Raw genomic sequence first — 17,786 nt, forward strand, 5'->3', positions numbered from 1 at the left:
AATGCCCCCACTATATTCCTCCACTACTTCAGTGGATAAATTGGGCAAAATCAGACTAGAGCAAAGCGTGAGACTAATTTCTCCATACTAGAGATGTCTTCAAGCTGTAATTTTAAACAAAGGCTTTGGTAAAAAGGACTACTAAATATCTTGTTGGTGCACTCAATACTTTTTCCGTCATTTCACATGATTACACACAAAATAATTTCTGATATATTTGTTCTAACTTATTTGTATCTCTTGATTATTTGGGAACACCGTGGTGGCGTAGAGCGTTGGTCTCACAGTTCTGTGGACTGGTGTGATGGTCTGAGAACTCTGGCAAAGTCTCTTTGTGAGCAATGCGTATATTAATGCGCATGCACGTATATTTTGTAAACTTCCGGCCATTCTGAAACATCCCCATCCATGCTTCAACATGTGCCATACGAGAACTTGTCGCCGAGTGTTCATGAACGCTATGGACTTCTCAGAAAGACAAACACAGCGAATGTACATATATGTGTATATCTTTTTTATCAACTTTTATTTTAAGGTTAGGGTTAGGTTATAACGTATGTTAGCTCCCTCTATGTAGAAAAAGGGGAACTATGAGATCCTGAGATTTCCCAGTAAGCATCTGCTACGTACCCAGAGTTCCCCTGTTCGTAACGCATGTGCATTCATCACAAGGAGACTTTTCAGCATGGGGAGCGCTCAGACCATCACACCGGGGCTCAAATCGTGACTCTGTTTCAGTGGAGTTTGGATGTTCTCCCCATGCCTGCGTGGGTTTTCTCCGGGCACTTCGGTTTCCTCCCACATCCCAAAAACTTGCATTGTTTGTTGACTGAAGACTCTATATTTCCCATAGGTGTGAATGTAAATATGAAAGATTATTTGTTTGTATGTGCCCTGCGATTGGCTGGTGACCAGTTCAGAGTGGACCCCACACAAGCACGAGAAGAAGATGCAAACTGTGAGGGCGGGGCTTGAACCCCAGTCCTAAGAACTGTGAGGTAGATGTGCTCACCAGTCGTGCAACGTGCCATAATTAGTTAACCTGGCACCAAACTAAATTTTTACATATTATATTAGAGATATTAGAGAGGTGCTATTGATTTGAATCCTGCACCTCAGAACTGTGAGGCAAATGCACAAACCAGAATTCCTTCTGTGCTGCCATGGGTTTCAAATGTAATCATTAGATAATTTAAAATAAATAAATAAAAATAAAAAGTCATAATTTTCATACAAAATCTAAGTTCCTGCCCAAAATTCAATGTACATTTTTGTTAATTACATTTTTAATCCCTCAGGGAGAAAATCTGTCCACCCGCTACACTGAAAACAACAACAACAACAATAATTATAATAATAATAATATGAAGAAGAAGAAGAAGAAGAAAAAAATTTTCACCTAGATTAATTGCGATATCTGCAACAATTTTGCAATGTGTATGAAACTCACTGTTTGGGTCTTATCATTGCGAGAGTCATGAGGTCTTCCAAAGTTAATAGCCAAGACAGAGACAACCTCAGCCCTTCCACAAGCTCCCAATGGAATGGTGACGATGCCTCGAAATAATGCAGCGATCATCTCCGGGTGGGGGTTGCTTGTTTATGTCAGTCTTTTAGTGTTGCAGCCAAACAGACGCCCCTCTCCTTTAAACTCCAATGTGCAACCGAGGAGACATATTTTAAACACATGCTGGTTCATGGTCTCCTCGCCTCTTACTTGCGGTTGTTTACAGCCACGTTGTTCCACTCCCTCTCTTTTCTTCCCACAGATAAGATACCAAATAAAACCTGCTGAGGAATTGAAAATGTAGCAGGGTTATTTTAATTGGCTGTTTCAATTTGCTACCAAGCAGTTGTATAGTTTCTGAAATGTATATTTATGGTAAACCCCGGTTGTTAATAAATATCACACTCAATCATTACCATTTCTTTTCAGCGAGTGTATATTAAATTAGCTGTGTGCAAAGTAATTGAAGGGAACACTCCGTAATGAAGTCTCTTCTTTAATAAAAATTCAGCATTAGCAAAACAATCGACAACACTGACAAAAGGAAAGATGGTAACATTCATGAAGGGATTTGAAAACTAACTCCAGATTAGGTGGGATGCTTGTTAAATAATCGTAGCTTGCATTTGCCCATTGAAAACAATTGTGGTGGAAACCATATTTATCAAAAAATTTAAACATTATCTTTTAATCATAGCAGTGTAAATATGATACATTGTTAAAGGGGAGACAACAATTGAAAGTATGGTTTAGATTCCAGTAAATAAATGTTTTATGTCAGTGAAACTGTCTTTTCAGTGCCCGAATTGCAATAACATCATGCAGAAGCATGACTGACTCGAGAAGAGAAAAAAATAAATACATTGAAAAAAAAAAACATTTTGACAATTTGAAGAGGAAATTAGGATTCGGTTTCTCAAGGGGATAAATTTAGATGATTTGACTCATTCTCAAAAAGAGAAGTTACTTACATTATGTACAATAAATTAGACAATCACATTCTTAAACAATTTTAATACGGTAAATCTTTTGCAAGCATTTTCCTCTCGAAATTCCACCATTCCCAAAGAGTTGATGAAATATAAGAGCAATTTGAACCATGCATAAATAATGTAAGCATTTAAACCTGAAGTAGGATGTAATGCTGTGCATCAAGTGTCCATATAGAGTGGTTGTCTTTGTAAAGAAGAGGCTTGTCTTCAATGCCGCAATGTTTTGTTTATGGTTCATCCATAAAACTGCCACCAAACAGCAATTAAATACAATGACTCTTGAAATATCATAAAAGAAGATGACCTTCTAACATCAGCTCTCAGATCAATAAAACCGGTGTATATTTGCTAGAATGATGTTAATTCATACAGACCCAAACATGACATGATCAGAAAAATAATATTAGTGAGGCAATTGAAAAATATTCTGTAAATGTATTGACCCTTTCTTCAGTCTGATGTTGTGTTTTGAAATTACTTGCATAGCAGATGTAACCTATTTAGTGTATAAAAATAGAGCGCCTTTATTAAAATGCAACCGTGACAATGAATAAAGATTATTTGATCTATTTCCATGTGTGCTTTGTTTGTACAACAATGTGAAATCAGCGTCTCCTTTTCAAGATAGCCCCAAAACATAACAGTCCTTGTATTTGGCTTGGGAAGACCAAAGACAGGCACATCACCTCTGTGGCTCACAAAGAGATTTTTTCAAGTCTACATTTTCCGACAAATGAAACGTCAATAATTTATCATTAATGTAAATGAGTGCCTTGACACAGTGGATCAAGAATGGGTCGATAATATTAAATTTACAACAGCTTTTTAGCTATCTATGTGTAGGTAGATATAACACAAAATCTGTTGGAAGGAGTAAAAGGAGATTACGTATCAATGTGTGCTATCTGGTCCATTCTAATTGAATTATTAGAAAAAGAAAAGCCCCATGCAAAAGATAGACACTCGCATTAGGGTGTGTCACGCATTTCATGCTCCTTGATGCGAATTGACACAACAGTAAATACCAAAAGTGCATGGAGGCGTCATATTCTATCAAAGTCCAAAACAAATGACTTTCCGTGTGGACGTGCTGTACCCGTTAATTTCCAGAATTATCACAGTTCAAAGTTTTGAGATTTACAGTCTTGATATTCTGTAAAACATAGGTTGAACAGATGATCATGAAGGGAAGTCAAACTGAAAGGAATCAGCAGACATGTTGTATTACTTCCTTTGAGGTTGCATGTCATGTTACACTCTAAAAACAGTTGGCTTATTCCATTAACCTAGTTCCTGGGGTATTTGCATTGGGTCAAATTTCTGGGTTCTTTTTCTGACAGTAACCATATTGTTTGGTCAAATAAACTATATAGTGGGTTATATGGCTAATACTTTATGTTAACCAAATTCCTGGGTTATTTTGAGCAGGTCATATTGATTGGGCCAATTTCTGAGAATAACCAAATTGTTGGGTCAAATTGACCATTTTTGGGGGGTTATAAGGCTAAAACTGTATGTTCACCCAGTTCCTGGGTTATTTTGAGTAGGTCATATTGCTTGGATTATGTTTTAAAGAGTCATCAAATTGATGGGTCTAATGAACCCGTTGTTAAGTTTTGGAGATAACTAATTAGATACTACCACACATGTGGAGCTCTGAAGAACCTGTATGGTGAGCAACCAAGACACATCTACAGAGTACATACTGACATCCAGTTGTACATAACATATTTTTTCAATTTTAGCATTTATTTTGAAGCCGTTTTTAAAATTGGTCGAGGATGGATGAAGTGGTTTGAAACTCTAATTGTCAGCGAAGCACCATTTCACCTCTTTTCCACAGATCTTTGTTCAATAAGCTCTTTTTCACTACACCTACATTGTAGTCAGTATATTGTATCGAAATGTTTGGTTGTATTTTAAAGCATAATTTCACCACCAGTAAAATTTGGTCTTTACTGTAACGTCAGGTTATTTTAATTTATCCACTTTGGGTTTCTCATTTAACCCAAATGGACCAAATGAATAACCCTGGTCAAACTAACCCAAGTAGTAGATGGATGCTTTTTGCTCCAGTAATTGTGTTAAAAGGAATCCAAATATTTATTTTTCACTGAACTGTTAACAGAGTTTACTAACCGTAAAGCATTGACTGTGTTGTACCAAGTCGGCCTGTATGGTAGTTTAAATGCATGCACACGCTCGTGCAAATTACATTAATCCTTGGGTTGATCCTTGCTCTGCTTTTTCATTTTCATCCTCCGGTTTTGGAACCAGATCTTGACCTGTCTCTCGGTGAGGTTAAGTGCTCTGGCCACTTCATGACGCCGGTCGCGCGTCAGGTACATGTTGAATAGGAATTCCTTCTCTAGCTCCAGCGTCTGATATTTTGTATACGGGCACCTCTTCTTCCTGGAGGAGCGCGCATGTAACCAGTTGGTAGAGGGGTCATCTGGAGGAATAACATGTATGGAAGGAATACAACTCATTAGACTTATTCTCCATGTGTGCATTTAAAGAAAGCAGAACGCTGTATTATCACCTTGAAGACGAAAAAAATCAACACTGTTTTCCTCACAACACATCACATTTACAGTTGATTACTATTGTTTTAATGGGGCCACATTTCTGACAGAAGGATATCTGTGCCTGTTTTATTTGACACCACTGTAGCACCAATGCATTACAACTGGAGCTTGAATGACATACAGAAATCCCACAGTGCTTTTTAATGTCTTCCTTTAGATGTCTCGCTGTTTGCTTGATATTTGCAAGAAATCAATTTACTTTTTAGCGCAAAAAGAATTCTGAATTAAAACAAAGCATGAAATTAGCATAGCAATCTTATACTCTTATACTTAATACTGTTTTGGGGTACGTGTTCATTTCTGAAAAAAAATCATATATTTTTGGGAACACAGCGTAAAACTTGTGCCAGACAAATATGTGCGTTCATCTGAGATGATACGCTGTGGCGACCCTGAAAGGGACAAGCCGAAAGAAACACACACACACACTGATATTAAAAATATTTTGTGCCTAGTCAAAATAAAAATTCAGCATATTTCGATTGTGATTGTTAGATGACAATGTTACTGAGGAATGGGGTTCAAATACCGGCCCGCCTGTGTGGAGTTTGCGTTTTCTCCCCATGCCTGCGTGGTTTTTTGGGGGGGCACTCTAGTTTCCCCCCACATCCCAAAACATGCATTAATTGGAGTGTCTAAATTGCCCATAAGTGTGAATGTGAGTGCGGCTGTTTGTCTCTATGTGCCCTGCGATTGACTGGCAAGCAATTCAGGGTGTACCCTGCCTCCTGCCCGATGACAGGTGGGGTAGGCTCCAGCACTCCTGCGGCTTTCATGAGGATAAGTGGCTCAGAAAATGGATGGATGGATGGATGGATGGATGGATGGATGGATGGATGGATGGATGGATGAATAATTAATAGCAATGGCAGCATAGTGGACAAATGGTCACCACATCTGCCTCATAGTTCACGTTTTAGCTGTCCCTGAATAGGTTTTTTCTAGGTACTCTAGTTTCCTCCCACATCCCAAAATCCAAGCATTGTAGGATTTTTGAAGACTAAAATTACCTATAAGTGGGATTCTGAGTGCGAATGGTTGTTATGTTTATATGTGTCCTGCAAATATTCCTCTAAAAAAAAACTATGTAGTGGAAGATTAATTCATTCATCCATTTTCTGAGCCACTTGTCCTCACGAGGGTCATGGGAGTGCTGGGGCCTTTCCCAGCTACCATCTGTTAGGAGGCGGGGTATACCCTAAACTGGTTGCCGGCCAATCACAGGACACATGGAGACAGACAGCAATTGCACTCACAATCACTTTTAGGGGCAATTTGGAGTCTCCAATTAATGGTTGTTTTTGGGGATGTGGGATGAAACTGGAGAGCCTGGAGAAAAAACACACAGGCACGGGGAGAACATGCAAACTCCACACAAGTGGGACCAGGATTCAAAGCCCAGTCCTCAGAACTGTGAGGCCAACACTCTACAGCAGCTCCACTGTGCTGCCTGGATTAAAAATGTTTTCAACGATTCAAGGTGTAATTTCTTCACACTGTTGCAAAACACGTCAGAGAAGCTTAGTATTTCTGGTGCATGGTTGCAATTCTCCACTTTTCCGTGGGAGTTAGTGTCCGACATCAGTTAATATGTCTGTAAGGTGCTGCATAATCAATTTTCTCCAACATGCAAGAACTCAAGATATTGATTCCTTCTCAGGGAAGACTGGGGTGAGCAGTACTTGTTTCACTCTGTAAAGTGGGTGCTTTCAGCCGTGTATAATCACTTCTAGAACAATCCATTACTGTGTAAGCTGTGCCACAACTGTGGCTGTCACCCAGGGTGACAGAACGGTCTTGAGGATAGTGTAGTTCTGAGGATGAAAGGATGAAAAGGAAATCTTTTGACCAATTGAAAGAAGGCAGACAGAGAACATGATGCTCTATTTGTGTCTTGAGGTTCTTGTAGGTAGCAAGGCCAATGTCCAGTTGAAATGTGGCATGGACAGATGAATACAGTAGATAGAAAGACTGTTACTCCCATAAACTAGCCTTTTATAGCCAGTGGCTCTGCAACATGAAAAATTAAATTGCTGACCAGTGTGTCTTTATCTGCATGTGTCCACTTGATTGATGCATCTTGCATAGAAACAGTGACAAGATTGGCTATTGGATTAACATTGTGTGCTATTTCTCAGCTCTTTCTCCCTCCACTTGCAATTTCAGCCTAATAGTTCGAGAAGCTGACCCCTCATATATCCCAAGGCATGTTATTGCATTTCTCAGTTGTATTTCATCCTGCTCCCTCCCCAGCCCTTGTACATTTCACCCAACCACCAAGGGCAGCACACCAATTAATGGAATTGTTCACCCTTTTATAACTTAATAAACTTCAGTGATAATAATTTTCTCTGCTCTGCTGGCAACAGTAACACCAGTACAAAGATTGAAGTGTAATATTGGAGTTTACTCTTGGTAGTTGCCCAGCACGAGTAGCATGAATATAATCTGGTGCAAATTGTCAATTAAATAAAAGTGGTGTACTGAAAGGTAGTTCTCTCCTTATGGTGTACTCTACTCATATAATGACCATTTTGAGAAGTGCTATTCCTTTGGGGGGATGAGCAAACCTATAACTTTTCTATATGACACCAATGCTATTTTAAGTCGGAACGTTCCAAAGTCTCTATTATTAGCCTACATCAACACAGTAGTGGAGTCATTCATCCATCCATTTTCTGAGCTGCTTATCCTCACAAGGGTCACAGAAGTCTGGAGCCTATTTCAACTGTCATCGGGAAGGATGCGGGGTACACACTGAACTGGTTGCCAGCCAATGGCAGGGCCCATAGAGACAGACAACAGTCACACTCACATTCACACCTTTGGGCAATTGAGAGTCTTCAATTCATGCATGCTTTTGGGATGTGGGCGGAAACCAGAGTGCCCAGAGAAAACCCACGCAGGCCCGGGGTGAACATGCAAACTCTAAATAGGCAGGGCCAGGATTTTAACTCCGGTCCTCAGAACTGTGTGGCCAACACTCTAACCAGTTACACCCACGTGCCGCCAGTAGTGGAGTCCTATTTTTAGTAAACATACGTACAGTACAGTATGTACTTATCCATGTCCATTTTCCAAGCCGCTTATCCTCACAAGGGTCACAGGAGTACCGGAGCCTATCCTAGCTAACATTGGGGGAAAGGCAGACTGCACCCTGAACTGGTCACCAGTTAGTCACACAGCTCATATCGACACCATCACTGAGAGGGAATAGATTTCACGCTGCCCGCGCCAAAGTCAGGCGTGTGTACCACTACACCATCAGTGCAGTACATGCATACATATGACACAGATTTTTTTCATATTTTGGGTTTTTTCGTTTATTGTATATTTTTTGTTTACAATATGGTTTTCTCATTTTTTATGTTTGTTTTAAGGCTGTTAACCCCTAACCACACACCAGAAACTGACTCAGGCATGAACATTTTCCTCACATTTCTCTCGTTTAAAAGCTCAAAGTTCAAACCTTTGTTGATTAAAAAAATGATATTACTGTATTGTAGAATGTAACTAAAGATCAAAAACTGTCTTAGCCCAAAACATTTATTTGAGAAATAAATATATGAACATCCCTCCATCCATTTTCTTCCACTTTATCCAAGACCAGGTATTACCATTTTCCTATAAAAAGAAAAATATGATACCACCCTAAGTATGTTGGCACAATGTGGGCACATTGTGTCACGGCTTTATACAAGTTTAATATCTGCATCTCTATATCTATATATCTATCGACATATCCATCTCTCTCTCGCACTCTGTCTTTCTCTCTTTCTCGCTTCCTTCCTTTCACTCTCTCCCTCGCTCTCAAATCAAAATAAGAACCTTGCAAACAGTATGACAATATTGGTAAGCAATACCATTGTTAGTTTGTTGGCTGTATCACCTCCCTGATATATATATATATATATATGTATATATGTGTGTGTGTGTGTGTGTGTGTGTGTGTGTGTGTGTGTGTGTGTGTGTGTGTGTGTGTGTGTGTGTGTGTGTGTGTGTGTGAAAAATCCTGTAGGTCTTAAATATTGTACACCAAGTAATATTTAGTGCTCCGATTACCGCCATAATGACCAACAAATGACTTAAATGATGATTTCATTCTGAAATGAAACATGGAAGCCTGCATAGGGTTTGTTTAAAAACATCAGATGGGCTCCAAGATGGTGAGAAATAAGATTCTTTGGTCTGATGAAACCAAAATTTAACTTTATTGCCTTAATTCTAAGCAATATCTGTGGAGAAAAAGAGGCACTGCTCATCACCTGTCCAATACAGTCCCAACAGTGAAGCAAGGTCTTGGCACTGTCATGTGGTGAGGGGTTTTATCAGCTGCAGGGACAGGACAACTGGTTGCAATCGAAGGAAAGATAAATGTGGTCAATTACAGGAATATCTTGGACGACTTTCTCCAAAGTGCTCAGGACTTCAGACTTGGCTGAAGGGTTACCTTCCAACAAGACAATGGGCCTTAGTATACAGCTAAAATAAATGAGTGACTTCACAACAACTCTAACTGTTCTTGAATTGGCCTGCCCAAGATAATCCCAGTATAGCATCTCGAGAGAGATGTGAAAGTGGCTGCCCACCAATGTTCACAATACAATTTAACAGAATTGTAGAGGATCTGCAAGGAGGAATGTCAGAGGATCCCCAAATCCAGAGACGAAAAACGTATTTCATCATTCCCAAAAAGACTCACAGCTTTATAAGGTCAAAAGGGTGCTCCAACTAAATACTGATCAAAGCAGCTAAATATTTCAGATTTTCTTTTTTAATAAATCTGCAAAAATGTCAATACTTGTGTTTTATCCTTATCAAAATGGGGTGCTGTGTTAATATCAATGAGGAAAATGTAATTTATATTATTTTAGCAAATGGATGGACGGATAACAAAGAGTAAAAAAAATAAGGGGATGAGAATACTTTCTGTACCCACTGTATATCAAGTCACTTTACTTTTGAATGCAGGCAATTGCAACTTACAGGACAGTAGTGGTGACTTTCTTACGATGCAAAACAAAAGATAATAAGCATCCTCTCCAAAATGTCAAACCATATATAGTATATATATATATATATATATATATATATATATATATATATATATATATATATATATATACACAGAATATGTATCTTGCACAAAAATATTAACATAACTGACACACCCTTTCGCAATGCAGAATGGGATGGTTCAGGATCCTGCAGGACCATCCAGTGTATCATTCCAGGGGATGTGTTTTTATCCACCAAAAGGAATTACATTTTGGAGAATAATACAGACTCCGTATTGGTCTGTTGTGGAAAACAAGGAGCTGAGCTGGAGGGCAAAGCTCGCAATTTGCCGGTCGATCTAGGTTCCTATTCTCACCCATGCTCACAAGTTGTGCAATGTAACGGAAACAATATGATCGCGGAAACAAGCGGCTGAAATTAGTTTCCTCCACATCGTGTCCGGACTGTTGCTGAAAGAGGGGGGAGGTGCTTGGTCATCTTGGAAGGCCTCAAAGTCGCACAGCGACCAGATGATGTGGGTTAGGGATCTGGTTTGCATGCGTCCTGGATGCTTCCCTCGTGAGGTGTTTTAAACCATACCACAAGGAGGGATGACCCAAGACATGCTGGAGGGACTCAGTTTCTCAGATGGCCTGAAAAAGTTTCAGGATTCTCCAAAAGAGCTGGATGAAGTGGCTCAGTAGAGGGAAGTATTGGCCTCTTTGCTAAAGCAGCCGTCTCAGTAATCCGACCTTGGATTAGTGTAAGAAAATGGATGGATGGATGGATAGATAGATCATTTGCCCTTGAACAAGTATAAAATGTAATTCATGACCTGCCTGAATAAATTCCACATATTCATCCATCCAATAATCAATTTGGCAATTTGGAGTCTCCAATTAACGCATGTTTTTGGGATATGGGAGGAAACTGGATTGCCCAGAGAAACCACACGCAGGCACAGGGAGAACATGCAAACTCCACACAGGTGGGGCCATGATTTGAACCCTGGTCATCATAACTGTGAGGCCAACGCTCTACAGCTGCGCCATCTTGCCTACATATATGTATGTGTGTGTGTGTGTGTGTGTGTGTGTGTGTGTGTGTCTATATATATATATATATATATATATAATATATATATATATATATATTATATATATATATATATATATACACACACACACAACGTTATTCACAATGACTCTAATGATAACTATTACTCGATCCATTTTTAAAATCTCAAACATCAGAAGCTGATGCTTTGAGATCATATTTGTTACGTTTGACACATCAGCAGAATGTCATGTGACCAGAGAAAGCCAAATACAAGCAACAGATTTAGAAGGAGGAAGTGACTTGAAAAAGGAATTTGAAGTTTTCTTACTATTTTTCAAGTGTAACTAAAACAAAAGCCACTTCCACATTTCATTCACAGTGATGTAATGGATTATCACTACCTGTATATAAATTTTATATCTTCTTGTTGCATGTAACTAGTTACTCCCCAATACTGACAATTGCTACAATAAAAACATTGATAAAAACAAATCATGAGAATATTAAAACTAACCATCATTATAATGCTACTAATATTTGTAAAAAACGATGACCATGACGTTTTAAAATTTCCATGCATATATAATTTTAATGGACAGAATTTTTTATGGCGTAAAATGCATATTTAATATTTAAAAAATAGTTTGTGATAAAAGAAGAAATATTGAGATTCTGTACAAACGCTACAGGATAAAACTAAAATATCTGAACTTTTGGGTGTTACCTGTTGTCTGTTCATTTCCTATGTTTACATTATCAATGTCAAGTAAAGTGACCCAGGTGCAGAACTTGGGTCAAATTATGATCTGTTAGGTTGGGTGCCCCCCCCTCCCCACATCCCCGGTTTACTCCCATATCCCAAAAGGATGCATTAATTGTAGACTCTAAATTGCCCCTCGGTGTGATTGTGAGTGTGAATGTTTTTTCGTTTCTATTTGCCCTGCATTTGCCTGGCAACCGTTTCAGGGTGTACCCCGTCTCCTGCCAGAAAATAACTGGGATTGATTCCAGACCTTTGTGAGGATAAGCGGCTCATAAAATCGATAATAATAATAATAATAATAATAATATGCCTTTATGTACTCCCCCAAGAACAACCTGTATATAATTTTCCAGGCACATAGAAACGGTGGAAGAGCGATCGATAGAAGACTTCATCTGTAGTAATAATATAAAAATTAAATGTATCGTATATTGTAGTTTGAACAAGTTATGGGTTTCTTCGCGTGGATCATGTTGCACCTAATCAGCACATTGAATATTTTGTGCCGATTCTATAAGGTAGTGGAAATCTAATGCAAAATGCAACACACGTCGGAGTCCAATTCAGTGACGTGTTGGACTGTTTCAAGTCCGTTCCATGGGACCAACAGCCGAAGCCATGAGCTGCGAGGATCTGTGAACCTCGAGCGCACAAAGTGGCATGGGCGTTTTGTTCTTGTTTTACAGCAGCATTAAAAGTATTTACAATCTCAACCCCCAACCCTTGTGTGTCTTTGTACAACGTGCTATTTCCTGCACGAATAACTTACTTTGATCTGGTGCCTCTTTGTCTTCGCTTACTTCGCAAGAGTCGTTATTTTCTCCGAAACCCACACAGGGGATGGCGGCTGGTGTTGAGGCGGTTGTGGACTCCAGGACGTATGTAGTTTCTTCCAATTGCATTTTGGGAGGGGTTTCCACGCCTAGATGGCCGATCTGAGGCTCCAGTTTGACATGGCCGGTCTGAGCCTGATGGCCCAGTAAACCGTTGGAGCCTCGAGGTGCGCATTCCAGCCATGAGCGGAGGTAACGATTGTCCGCGGAAGGGAGGTGTTGCGTCTGTAGGTAAGGGTGGTAAACCGTCGGAAGACCGCTCGCAACATGGTGATGCGGACTGAATGGGCTCCAGGGCGATGAGAAGACCTGAGGCTTCGGCTGGAAGCTGCAGGATGGATATGAGTCGGAGAGCGGATGCTCCGACGGTGCGGCGGAGCTAGCCTGTCTACCAGCCGCTGCAGCGGGAGAGCTTGAGCCGGAATATTGGACGCTGGGAAAATGAGCTGGGGTTGTGAGTTCATCGCTGTCTTGACTTATGATGGAGTCCACGTAATAGTTGCTCAAAGTCCCCGAAATCGACATTCTCGGACATTATCTGTGAAACGCTACGAGTTCACTTAATATGGAACCAGGAGACAGACATTCGGAGATTTCTCCCTCCCTTCTTCTCCTCATCTGCCCTTTGCTATTTCGCCGCTCTCGTTGCCTCCCCCCTTTCTCTGCATCTCTCGCTCTCTCCCCCTTCTTTCTCAGCTAGTTTCTCTCTAGTGAAACAAGTGTTGCAGCTTTCATTCTCAGAGAAACTGATTGGCCGATTCCGACAAAGGGTTAAAGCTCCAGTGCTGCGTAAATCAAGTCTTCGCACCTCCCCCCTCCAATACATCGGCTTCTCCATGCCCGCATAGATTTTCACGTTTACATCATGTAATATACAAAATATACTGCCATGTCGTCATTGGTCTATAAATTGTCAAGATTTAGATAACACAGTTAAATGAAGACTTTTTTATTGAGTGCACTGAAAAAATTCATATGAATGTGTTTAGTATGAATATATAAATTGGACATAAAATAAGTTGAACTAACATAGTGTATTTGATTATTTTCGAGGACAGGACAATAAAATGACATCAGTTTAATACACTTTCAACCGAAAATTAAATACTTTTTTCAGCAAACTGGAGGGTAACTGCGCAGTTGTTTTGTTGTTGTTTTTAATATATGCCCACGTGTTTATTATTTAATTCATATCCAAACCAAGACAAATGCATTCACAGCATGCTCGAAATCATCTCATTTGAGAACATAAAAGCATACTTCTTTTTTTTTTTGCAAAACGATTTTTTCTCTACTCATCGACGGTAAAATACGCATATCCACTAAATAGCCATTTAATTTTCAGTTGCATGTAGTCAAAATCTGGAAAACTAACCATGCCCCCACCCAAAAAAATGTACTTTAACTCTGGTAGAACTACGTTTCTCATTTTCAACAAGGTTTCCCATTCTGCATGTCAAAAATATAAAAAATAAATATAATTCCCGAATGTGGTTTTATTGGCACATTAAGAGTCATTTTTGTTAACGATTACCGTTTAAGCAGGCCACGTGGTCATGCGGTTGCCTTTCCCGGAAACCCACTTCTTCAACTTTGTATTTATTTATTTGTTGTTTAAACGGTCATAAAATTCATGGAGACTGCTTAAATGTTTATAGTGCTGTTATATGACTTGCACTAGTGCAGATTGTAAAAACTAGTAGATTATTGCATTCCTATTTCTGCTAGGGAAAGGGCACGTCTCACTTAGCGCTTAAACCGCTGAGTGTAAACCTTGGTTGTGGAATCTTAGTTGAAAGGCCTCGGGATATCAACTTTTTCCGTGGAACGGGATAAAAGACAGACGAAGTCACGATGACGGTCTTATTCAGGGGATACTTAAGTGGTGGTGCTGATGGGGGACAACTTGAATCTGGACTTACTGATTTCTTATCAAAGGAGAATGGTAAGTCTTGGTATTTTCTCAAATGATCTTTTCAGGCCGCTAATAATGCAGTATATCTTATTTTGGCTTCCATTTACATCTGACGCCCTTAAATTTAAGCTCCGCAGATCTGCTTGGACCATCGTGGTTATTTATTATTATGTATGAGGGTGACGTATGCCTACAGATCAGGCGAGGAGAGATGGTGGGAATGGAAGAGGGCACGCATAGCGTTGTGGAGTTGGAGTGGACATTCATCCCAACACGGCGCCCGACTTCAACGTAAGTTGTTGTTCTGATTCCAAACATTTAGCTTTGATATTAAATTCGTTCTATGCATTTATCCTTCAGATTTTGTAGTCCAATTTCCACCTCAAAACGATTGTTTCCGTTTGGAAGTAAACTCAAATGACCGTCGCTGAAATTTTGACGATTTACCTTAATATGTGGTAGGCAATGAATCTTTTCCTTATGAGCAAGGAAGAAAGACATTTTGCGATCTCAAGCTAACAAGGGAAAAACACGTCGGTCAAAAATGTACGACATAATGACATATTTGTTAGCTACAGTCTCCCAAAGAATTTTTTTTTCCGGGTCGACATTTAAACATGAACAGCAACCTCCAAACCACATAAAGGCAGGGCTGCACATTCAAAATCTGACTAACCAAGGGGGTGGTGTATGCAGATTTAGTCATGGTATTTTTAGTCCTGCTCGTTTGGTTACAGCGCATGCGAGATTGAAATATTTGGCAATTAACAAAAGTGATTTCATTACACTTTTATATAATAACTTCTTTAAAAAATGAAAAACAGAAAGCGACCATAGTTAACCTTTTTTTAAAAAGTTTTGTATGTCACGTTTTCAGTCTGGTTAATAAGATATCGTGCTGTTAGTCTCTATGACAGACACAAATAAACACGCGTGCGAACGCAAGCGCACGGGCACTTTAAAAGATATGATGAGACAAAGCAAGAGAGTGATCAGATAACGTATTGAAATATGACAGCAGGATTTTACTATTATTTTGAATCTCAATATCCTCTTATTTACATTAAGACAACTGTGTTAAAATACCCACCTTTCAGTATTATCGTGAAAATGATACCGATTCTAAAATACTGAAGGGGACACAAACACGGTCTCACTGATATATTCAAATGAAACATTTCTCCGGAATTTTGCCTCCTTTTTATTTTAATTGTGCATGTAGTACAATCTTTCCGGTAGAATTTAACTGAATCCATGGCTTAAGAACGCAGACGAAATTGAAAAATCATGTAATAAAAAGGAATAACCACTGTCAATTTGTTTGGGCCTTTTGAAACAATTGTAGTTGTGTTTTTAGTTTAACTTTTTAAAGTATTTTAGGAGTTTAGAGGAAATATTTCGTTTCAGCAAGACTTGTAAAAAAAATACAGATTTGTTAAATATGCTCGATTCCCTCAAATTTTTCCTATGATGAAAACAGATGGAAAAATACATAACCCGAAAAATCTCGACCCGCTCACGGGTTTTAATTATTTTTTCCGAGGTTGCACGTTTAATTTAAATGCTTTTCTCAAGCGGTACAATTGTATACTATGGAAGTTTTGATGTTGGCATGATGGAAATTATAATGATATAAATAATATATTAAATGTGATTTTTTTTTTTTTTTTAAAGTGGCCTACAATATACTAATATATATACTAATAATTTACAGGTCCCACTTTGTTCGGGCCAAAACACTAGGCCCATTTATAGTAATATTACTCCACAGCAAAATATACTACATTATTTGTATCTGCCTTTATAATTATGAACCTTGTCAAAAACAAAAACAAAAACAAACAAAAACAAACTAGAACCCGCACGCCACATCATGTTATCTTCATCCAAAATGCTGTATCACAATTTCCAAACTCCCCTCCCCATTTGGAAAAACGTTGAGTAATTGCAAATACTTTGTTTTTCACCAGACTATTTTCCTAGATTTCAGATTTCAAAACTAGCTCATTAGTTTGTTGTATCTAATAATATGATTCACTGATGATATATATGGTTTACAGTCATAACGGGGAGGGGAAGCACTAAATCCAATTACCTGGAAGGACAATAAGTATATATGACGCCGGATGTGCTTGCTATACTTGAAAATTCAGCATTTTAACCCATGTGTAAATATTAAGGTATTGATGCATAATGAATCTATAATTTTATAATACTATGTTAAAAAAATCAAATAATCCACTTGCAGGTTACCGTGTTCAAAATGTAATAGTATTGTAACTCTTTAAATTAGTTAGTAAAAGTAATAAAACTATTAAGATTACTATTCTTCATTCATTCATTTTCCGAGGCACCTATACTCCTGAGTGTCACGGTAGTGCTGGAATCTACAAAAGTTGCACTCACAATCACAACCAAAGGAAATTTAGATTCCTGAGTTAAATGCATGTTTTTGGGATCTGCAGGAAATCGGAGCTCCCTGGGAAAAAAATACAACGCAGGTACGGGAAGAACATGCAAACTCCACACAGGCAGGGCTGGGATTTAAACCCCAGTGTTCAGAACTGTGAGGTCAACACTCTGTTACGAGGTCATGCACGTGATGTCACAATTTTTACGATGCCATATTGCGAGTCAAACAGAGCTGCTTGACATTGTGGGAGACATTGAACCGGAGGAGATTACAATGCCCAAGACCTGTTGTGCTGTTGGTTGTCACAACAGACGAGACAGATATTGAAAGAGCTCATTCTATGGAATACCATCTGAGAAGATCGATGGATTTCAGCAATTAAACGGCTTGGATGGTGCCCAACCAAATACACATGCCTGTGGATGGATCATTTCATTTCAGGTAGGAATTATTCTTCTCAATCTCAAATTACCAAGAAGTATTTATACTACCAAGTTGACTCATTTGAGAACAATGCATATATAATAAAAACAAATCGTTTGTTTAGAGGTTTAACGGAGGTTAACATGTGGCAGCGATACGCTTCCGTGGATGGAAGAGTCAACTCCCCGTCCTCTTTTTTTGCCTATCATAGTCAATGAATGCGAGTTTGCATAAAACCAGGGTTCATTTATTTAATATTGGTATTTGTATTGAAAAAATCTGAGTGGGTCCATCA

General features: G+C 38.9%; 1 protein-coding gene across 1 annotated transcript; it reads right to left on the minus strand.

The window, feature by feature from the left end:
- Nucleotides 1-2,104: 2,104 nt before the first annotated feature.
- On the minus strand, nucleotides 2,105-13,540 carry hoxb9a (homeobox B9a). Its single transcript, XM_061846216.1, has 2 exons — nucleotides 12,677-13,540; nucleotides 2,105-4,951 (listed from the first exon to the last, which is right to left on the minus strand). Exons 1-2 carry the CDS (start codon nucleotides 13,263-13,265, stop codon nucleotides 4,716-4,718), a joined length of 825 nt encoding a protein of 274 aa, XP_061702200.1. The 5' UTR covers nucleotides 13,266-13,540; the 3' UTR covers nucleotides 2,105-4,715.
- Nucleotides 13,541-17,786: the final 4,246 nt, after the last annotated feature.

The sequence above is a fragment of the Syngnathoides biaculeatus genome, chromosome 16 (genome assembly GCF_019802595.1).
Source record: "Syngnathoides biaculeatus isolate LvHL_M chromosome 16, ASM1980259v1, whole genome shotgun sequence".
NCBI classification, from domain to species: domain Eukaryota; kingdom Metazoa; phylum Chordata; class Actinopteri; order Syngnathiformes; family Syngnathidae; genus Syngnathoides; species Syngnathoides biaculeatus.

Coding starts and splice junctions, on each gene's coding strand:
- hoxb9a (XM_061846216.1), bottom strand. CDS start 13,265: ATGTCGATTTCGGGGACTTTGAGCAACTATTACGTGGACTCCATCATA. Junction 4,952..12,676: donor CAAAGAGGCACCAGATCAAA/GTAAGTTATTCG, acceptor TTATTCCTCCAG/ATGACCCCTCTACCAACTGG.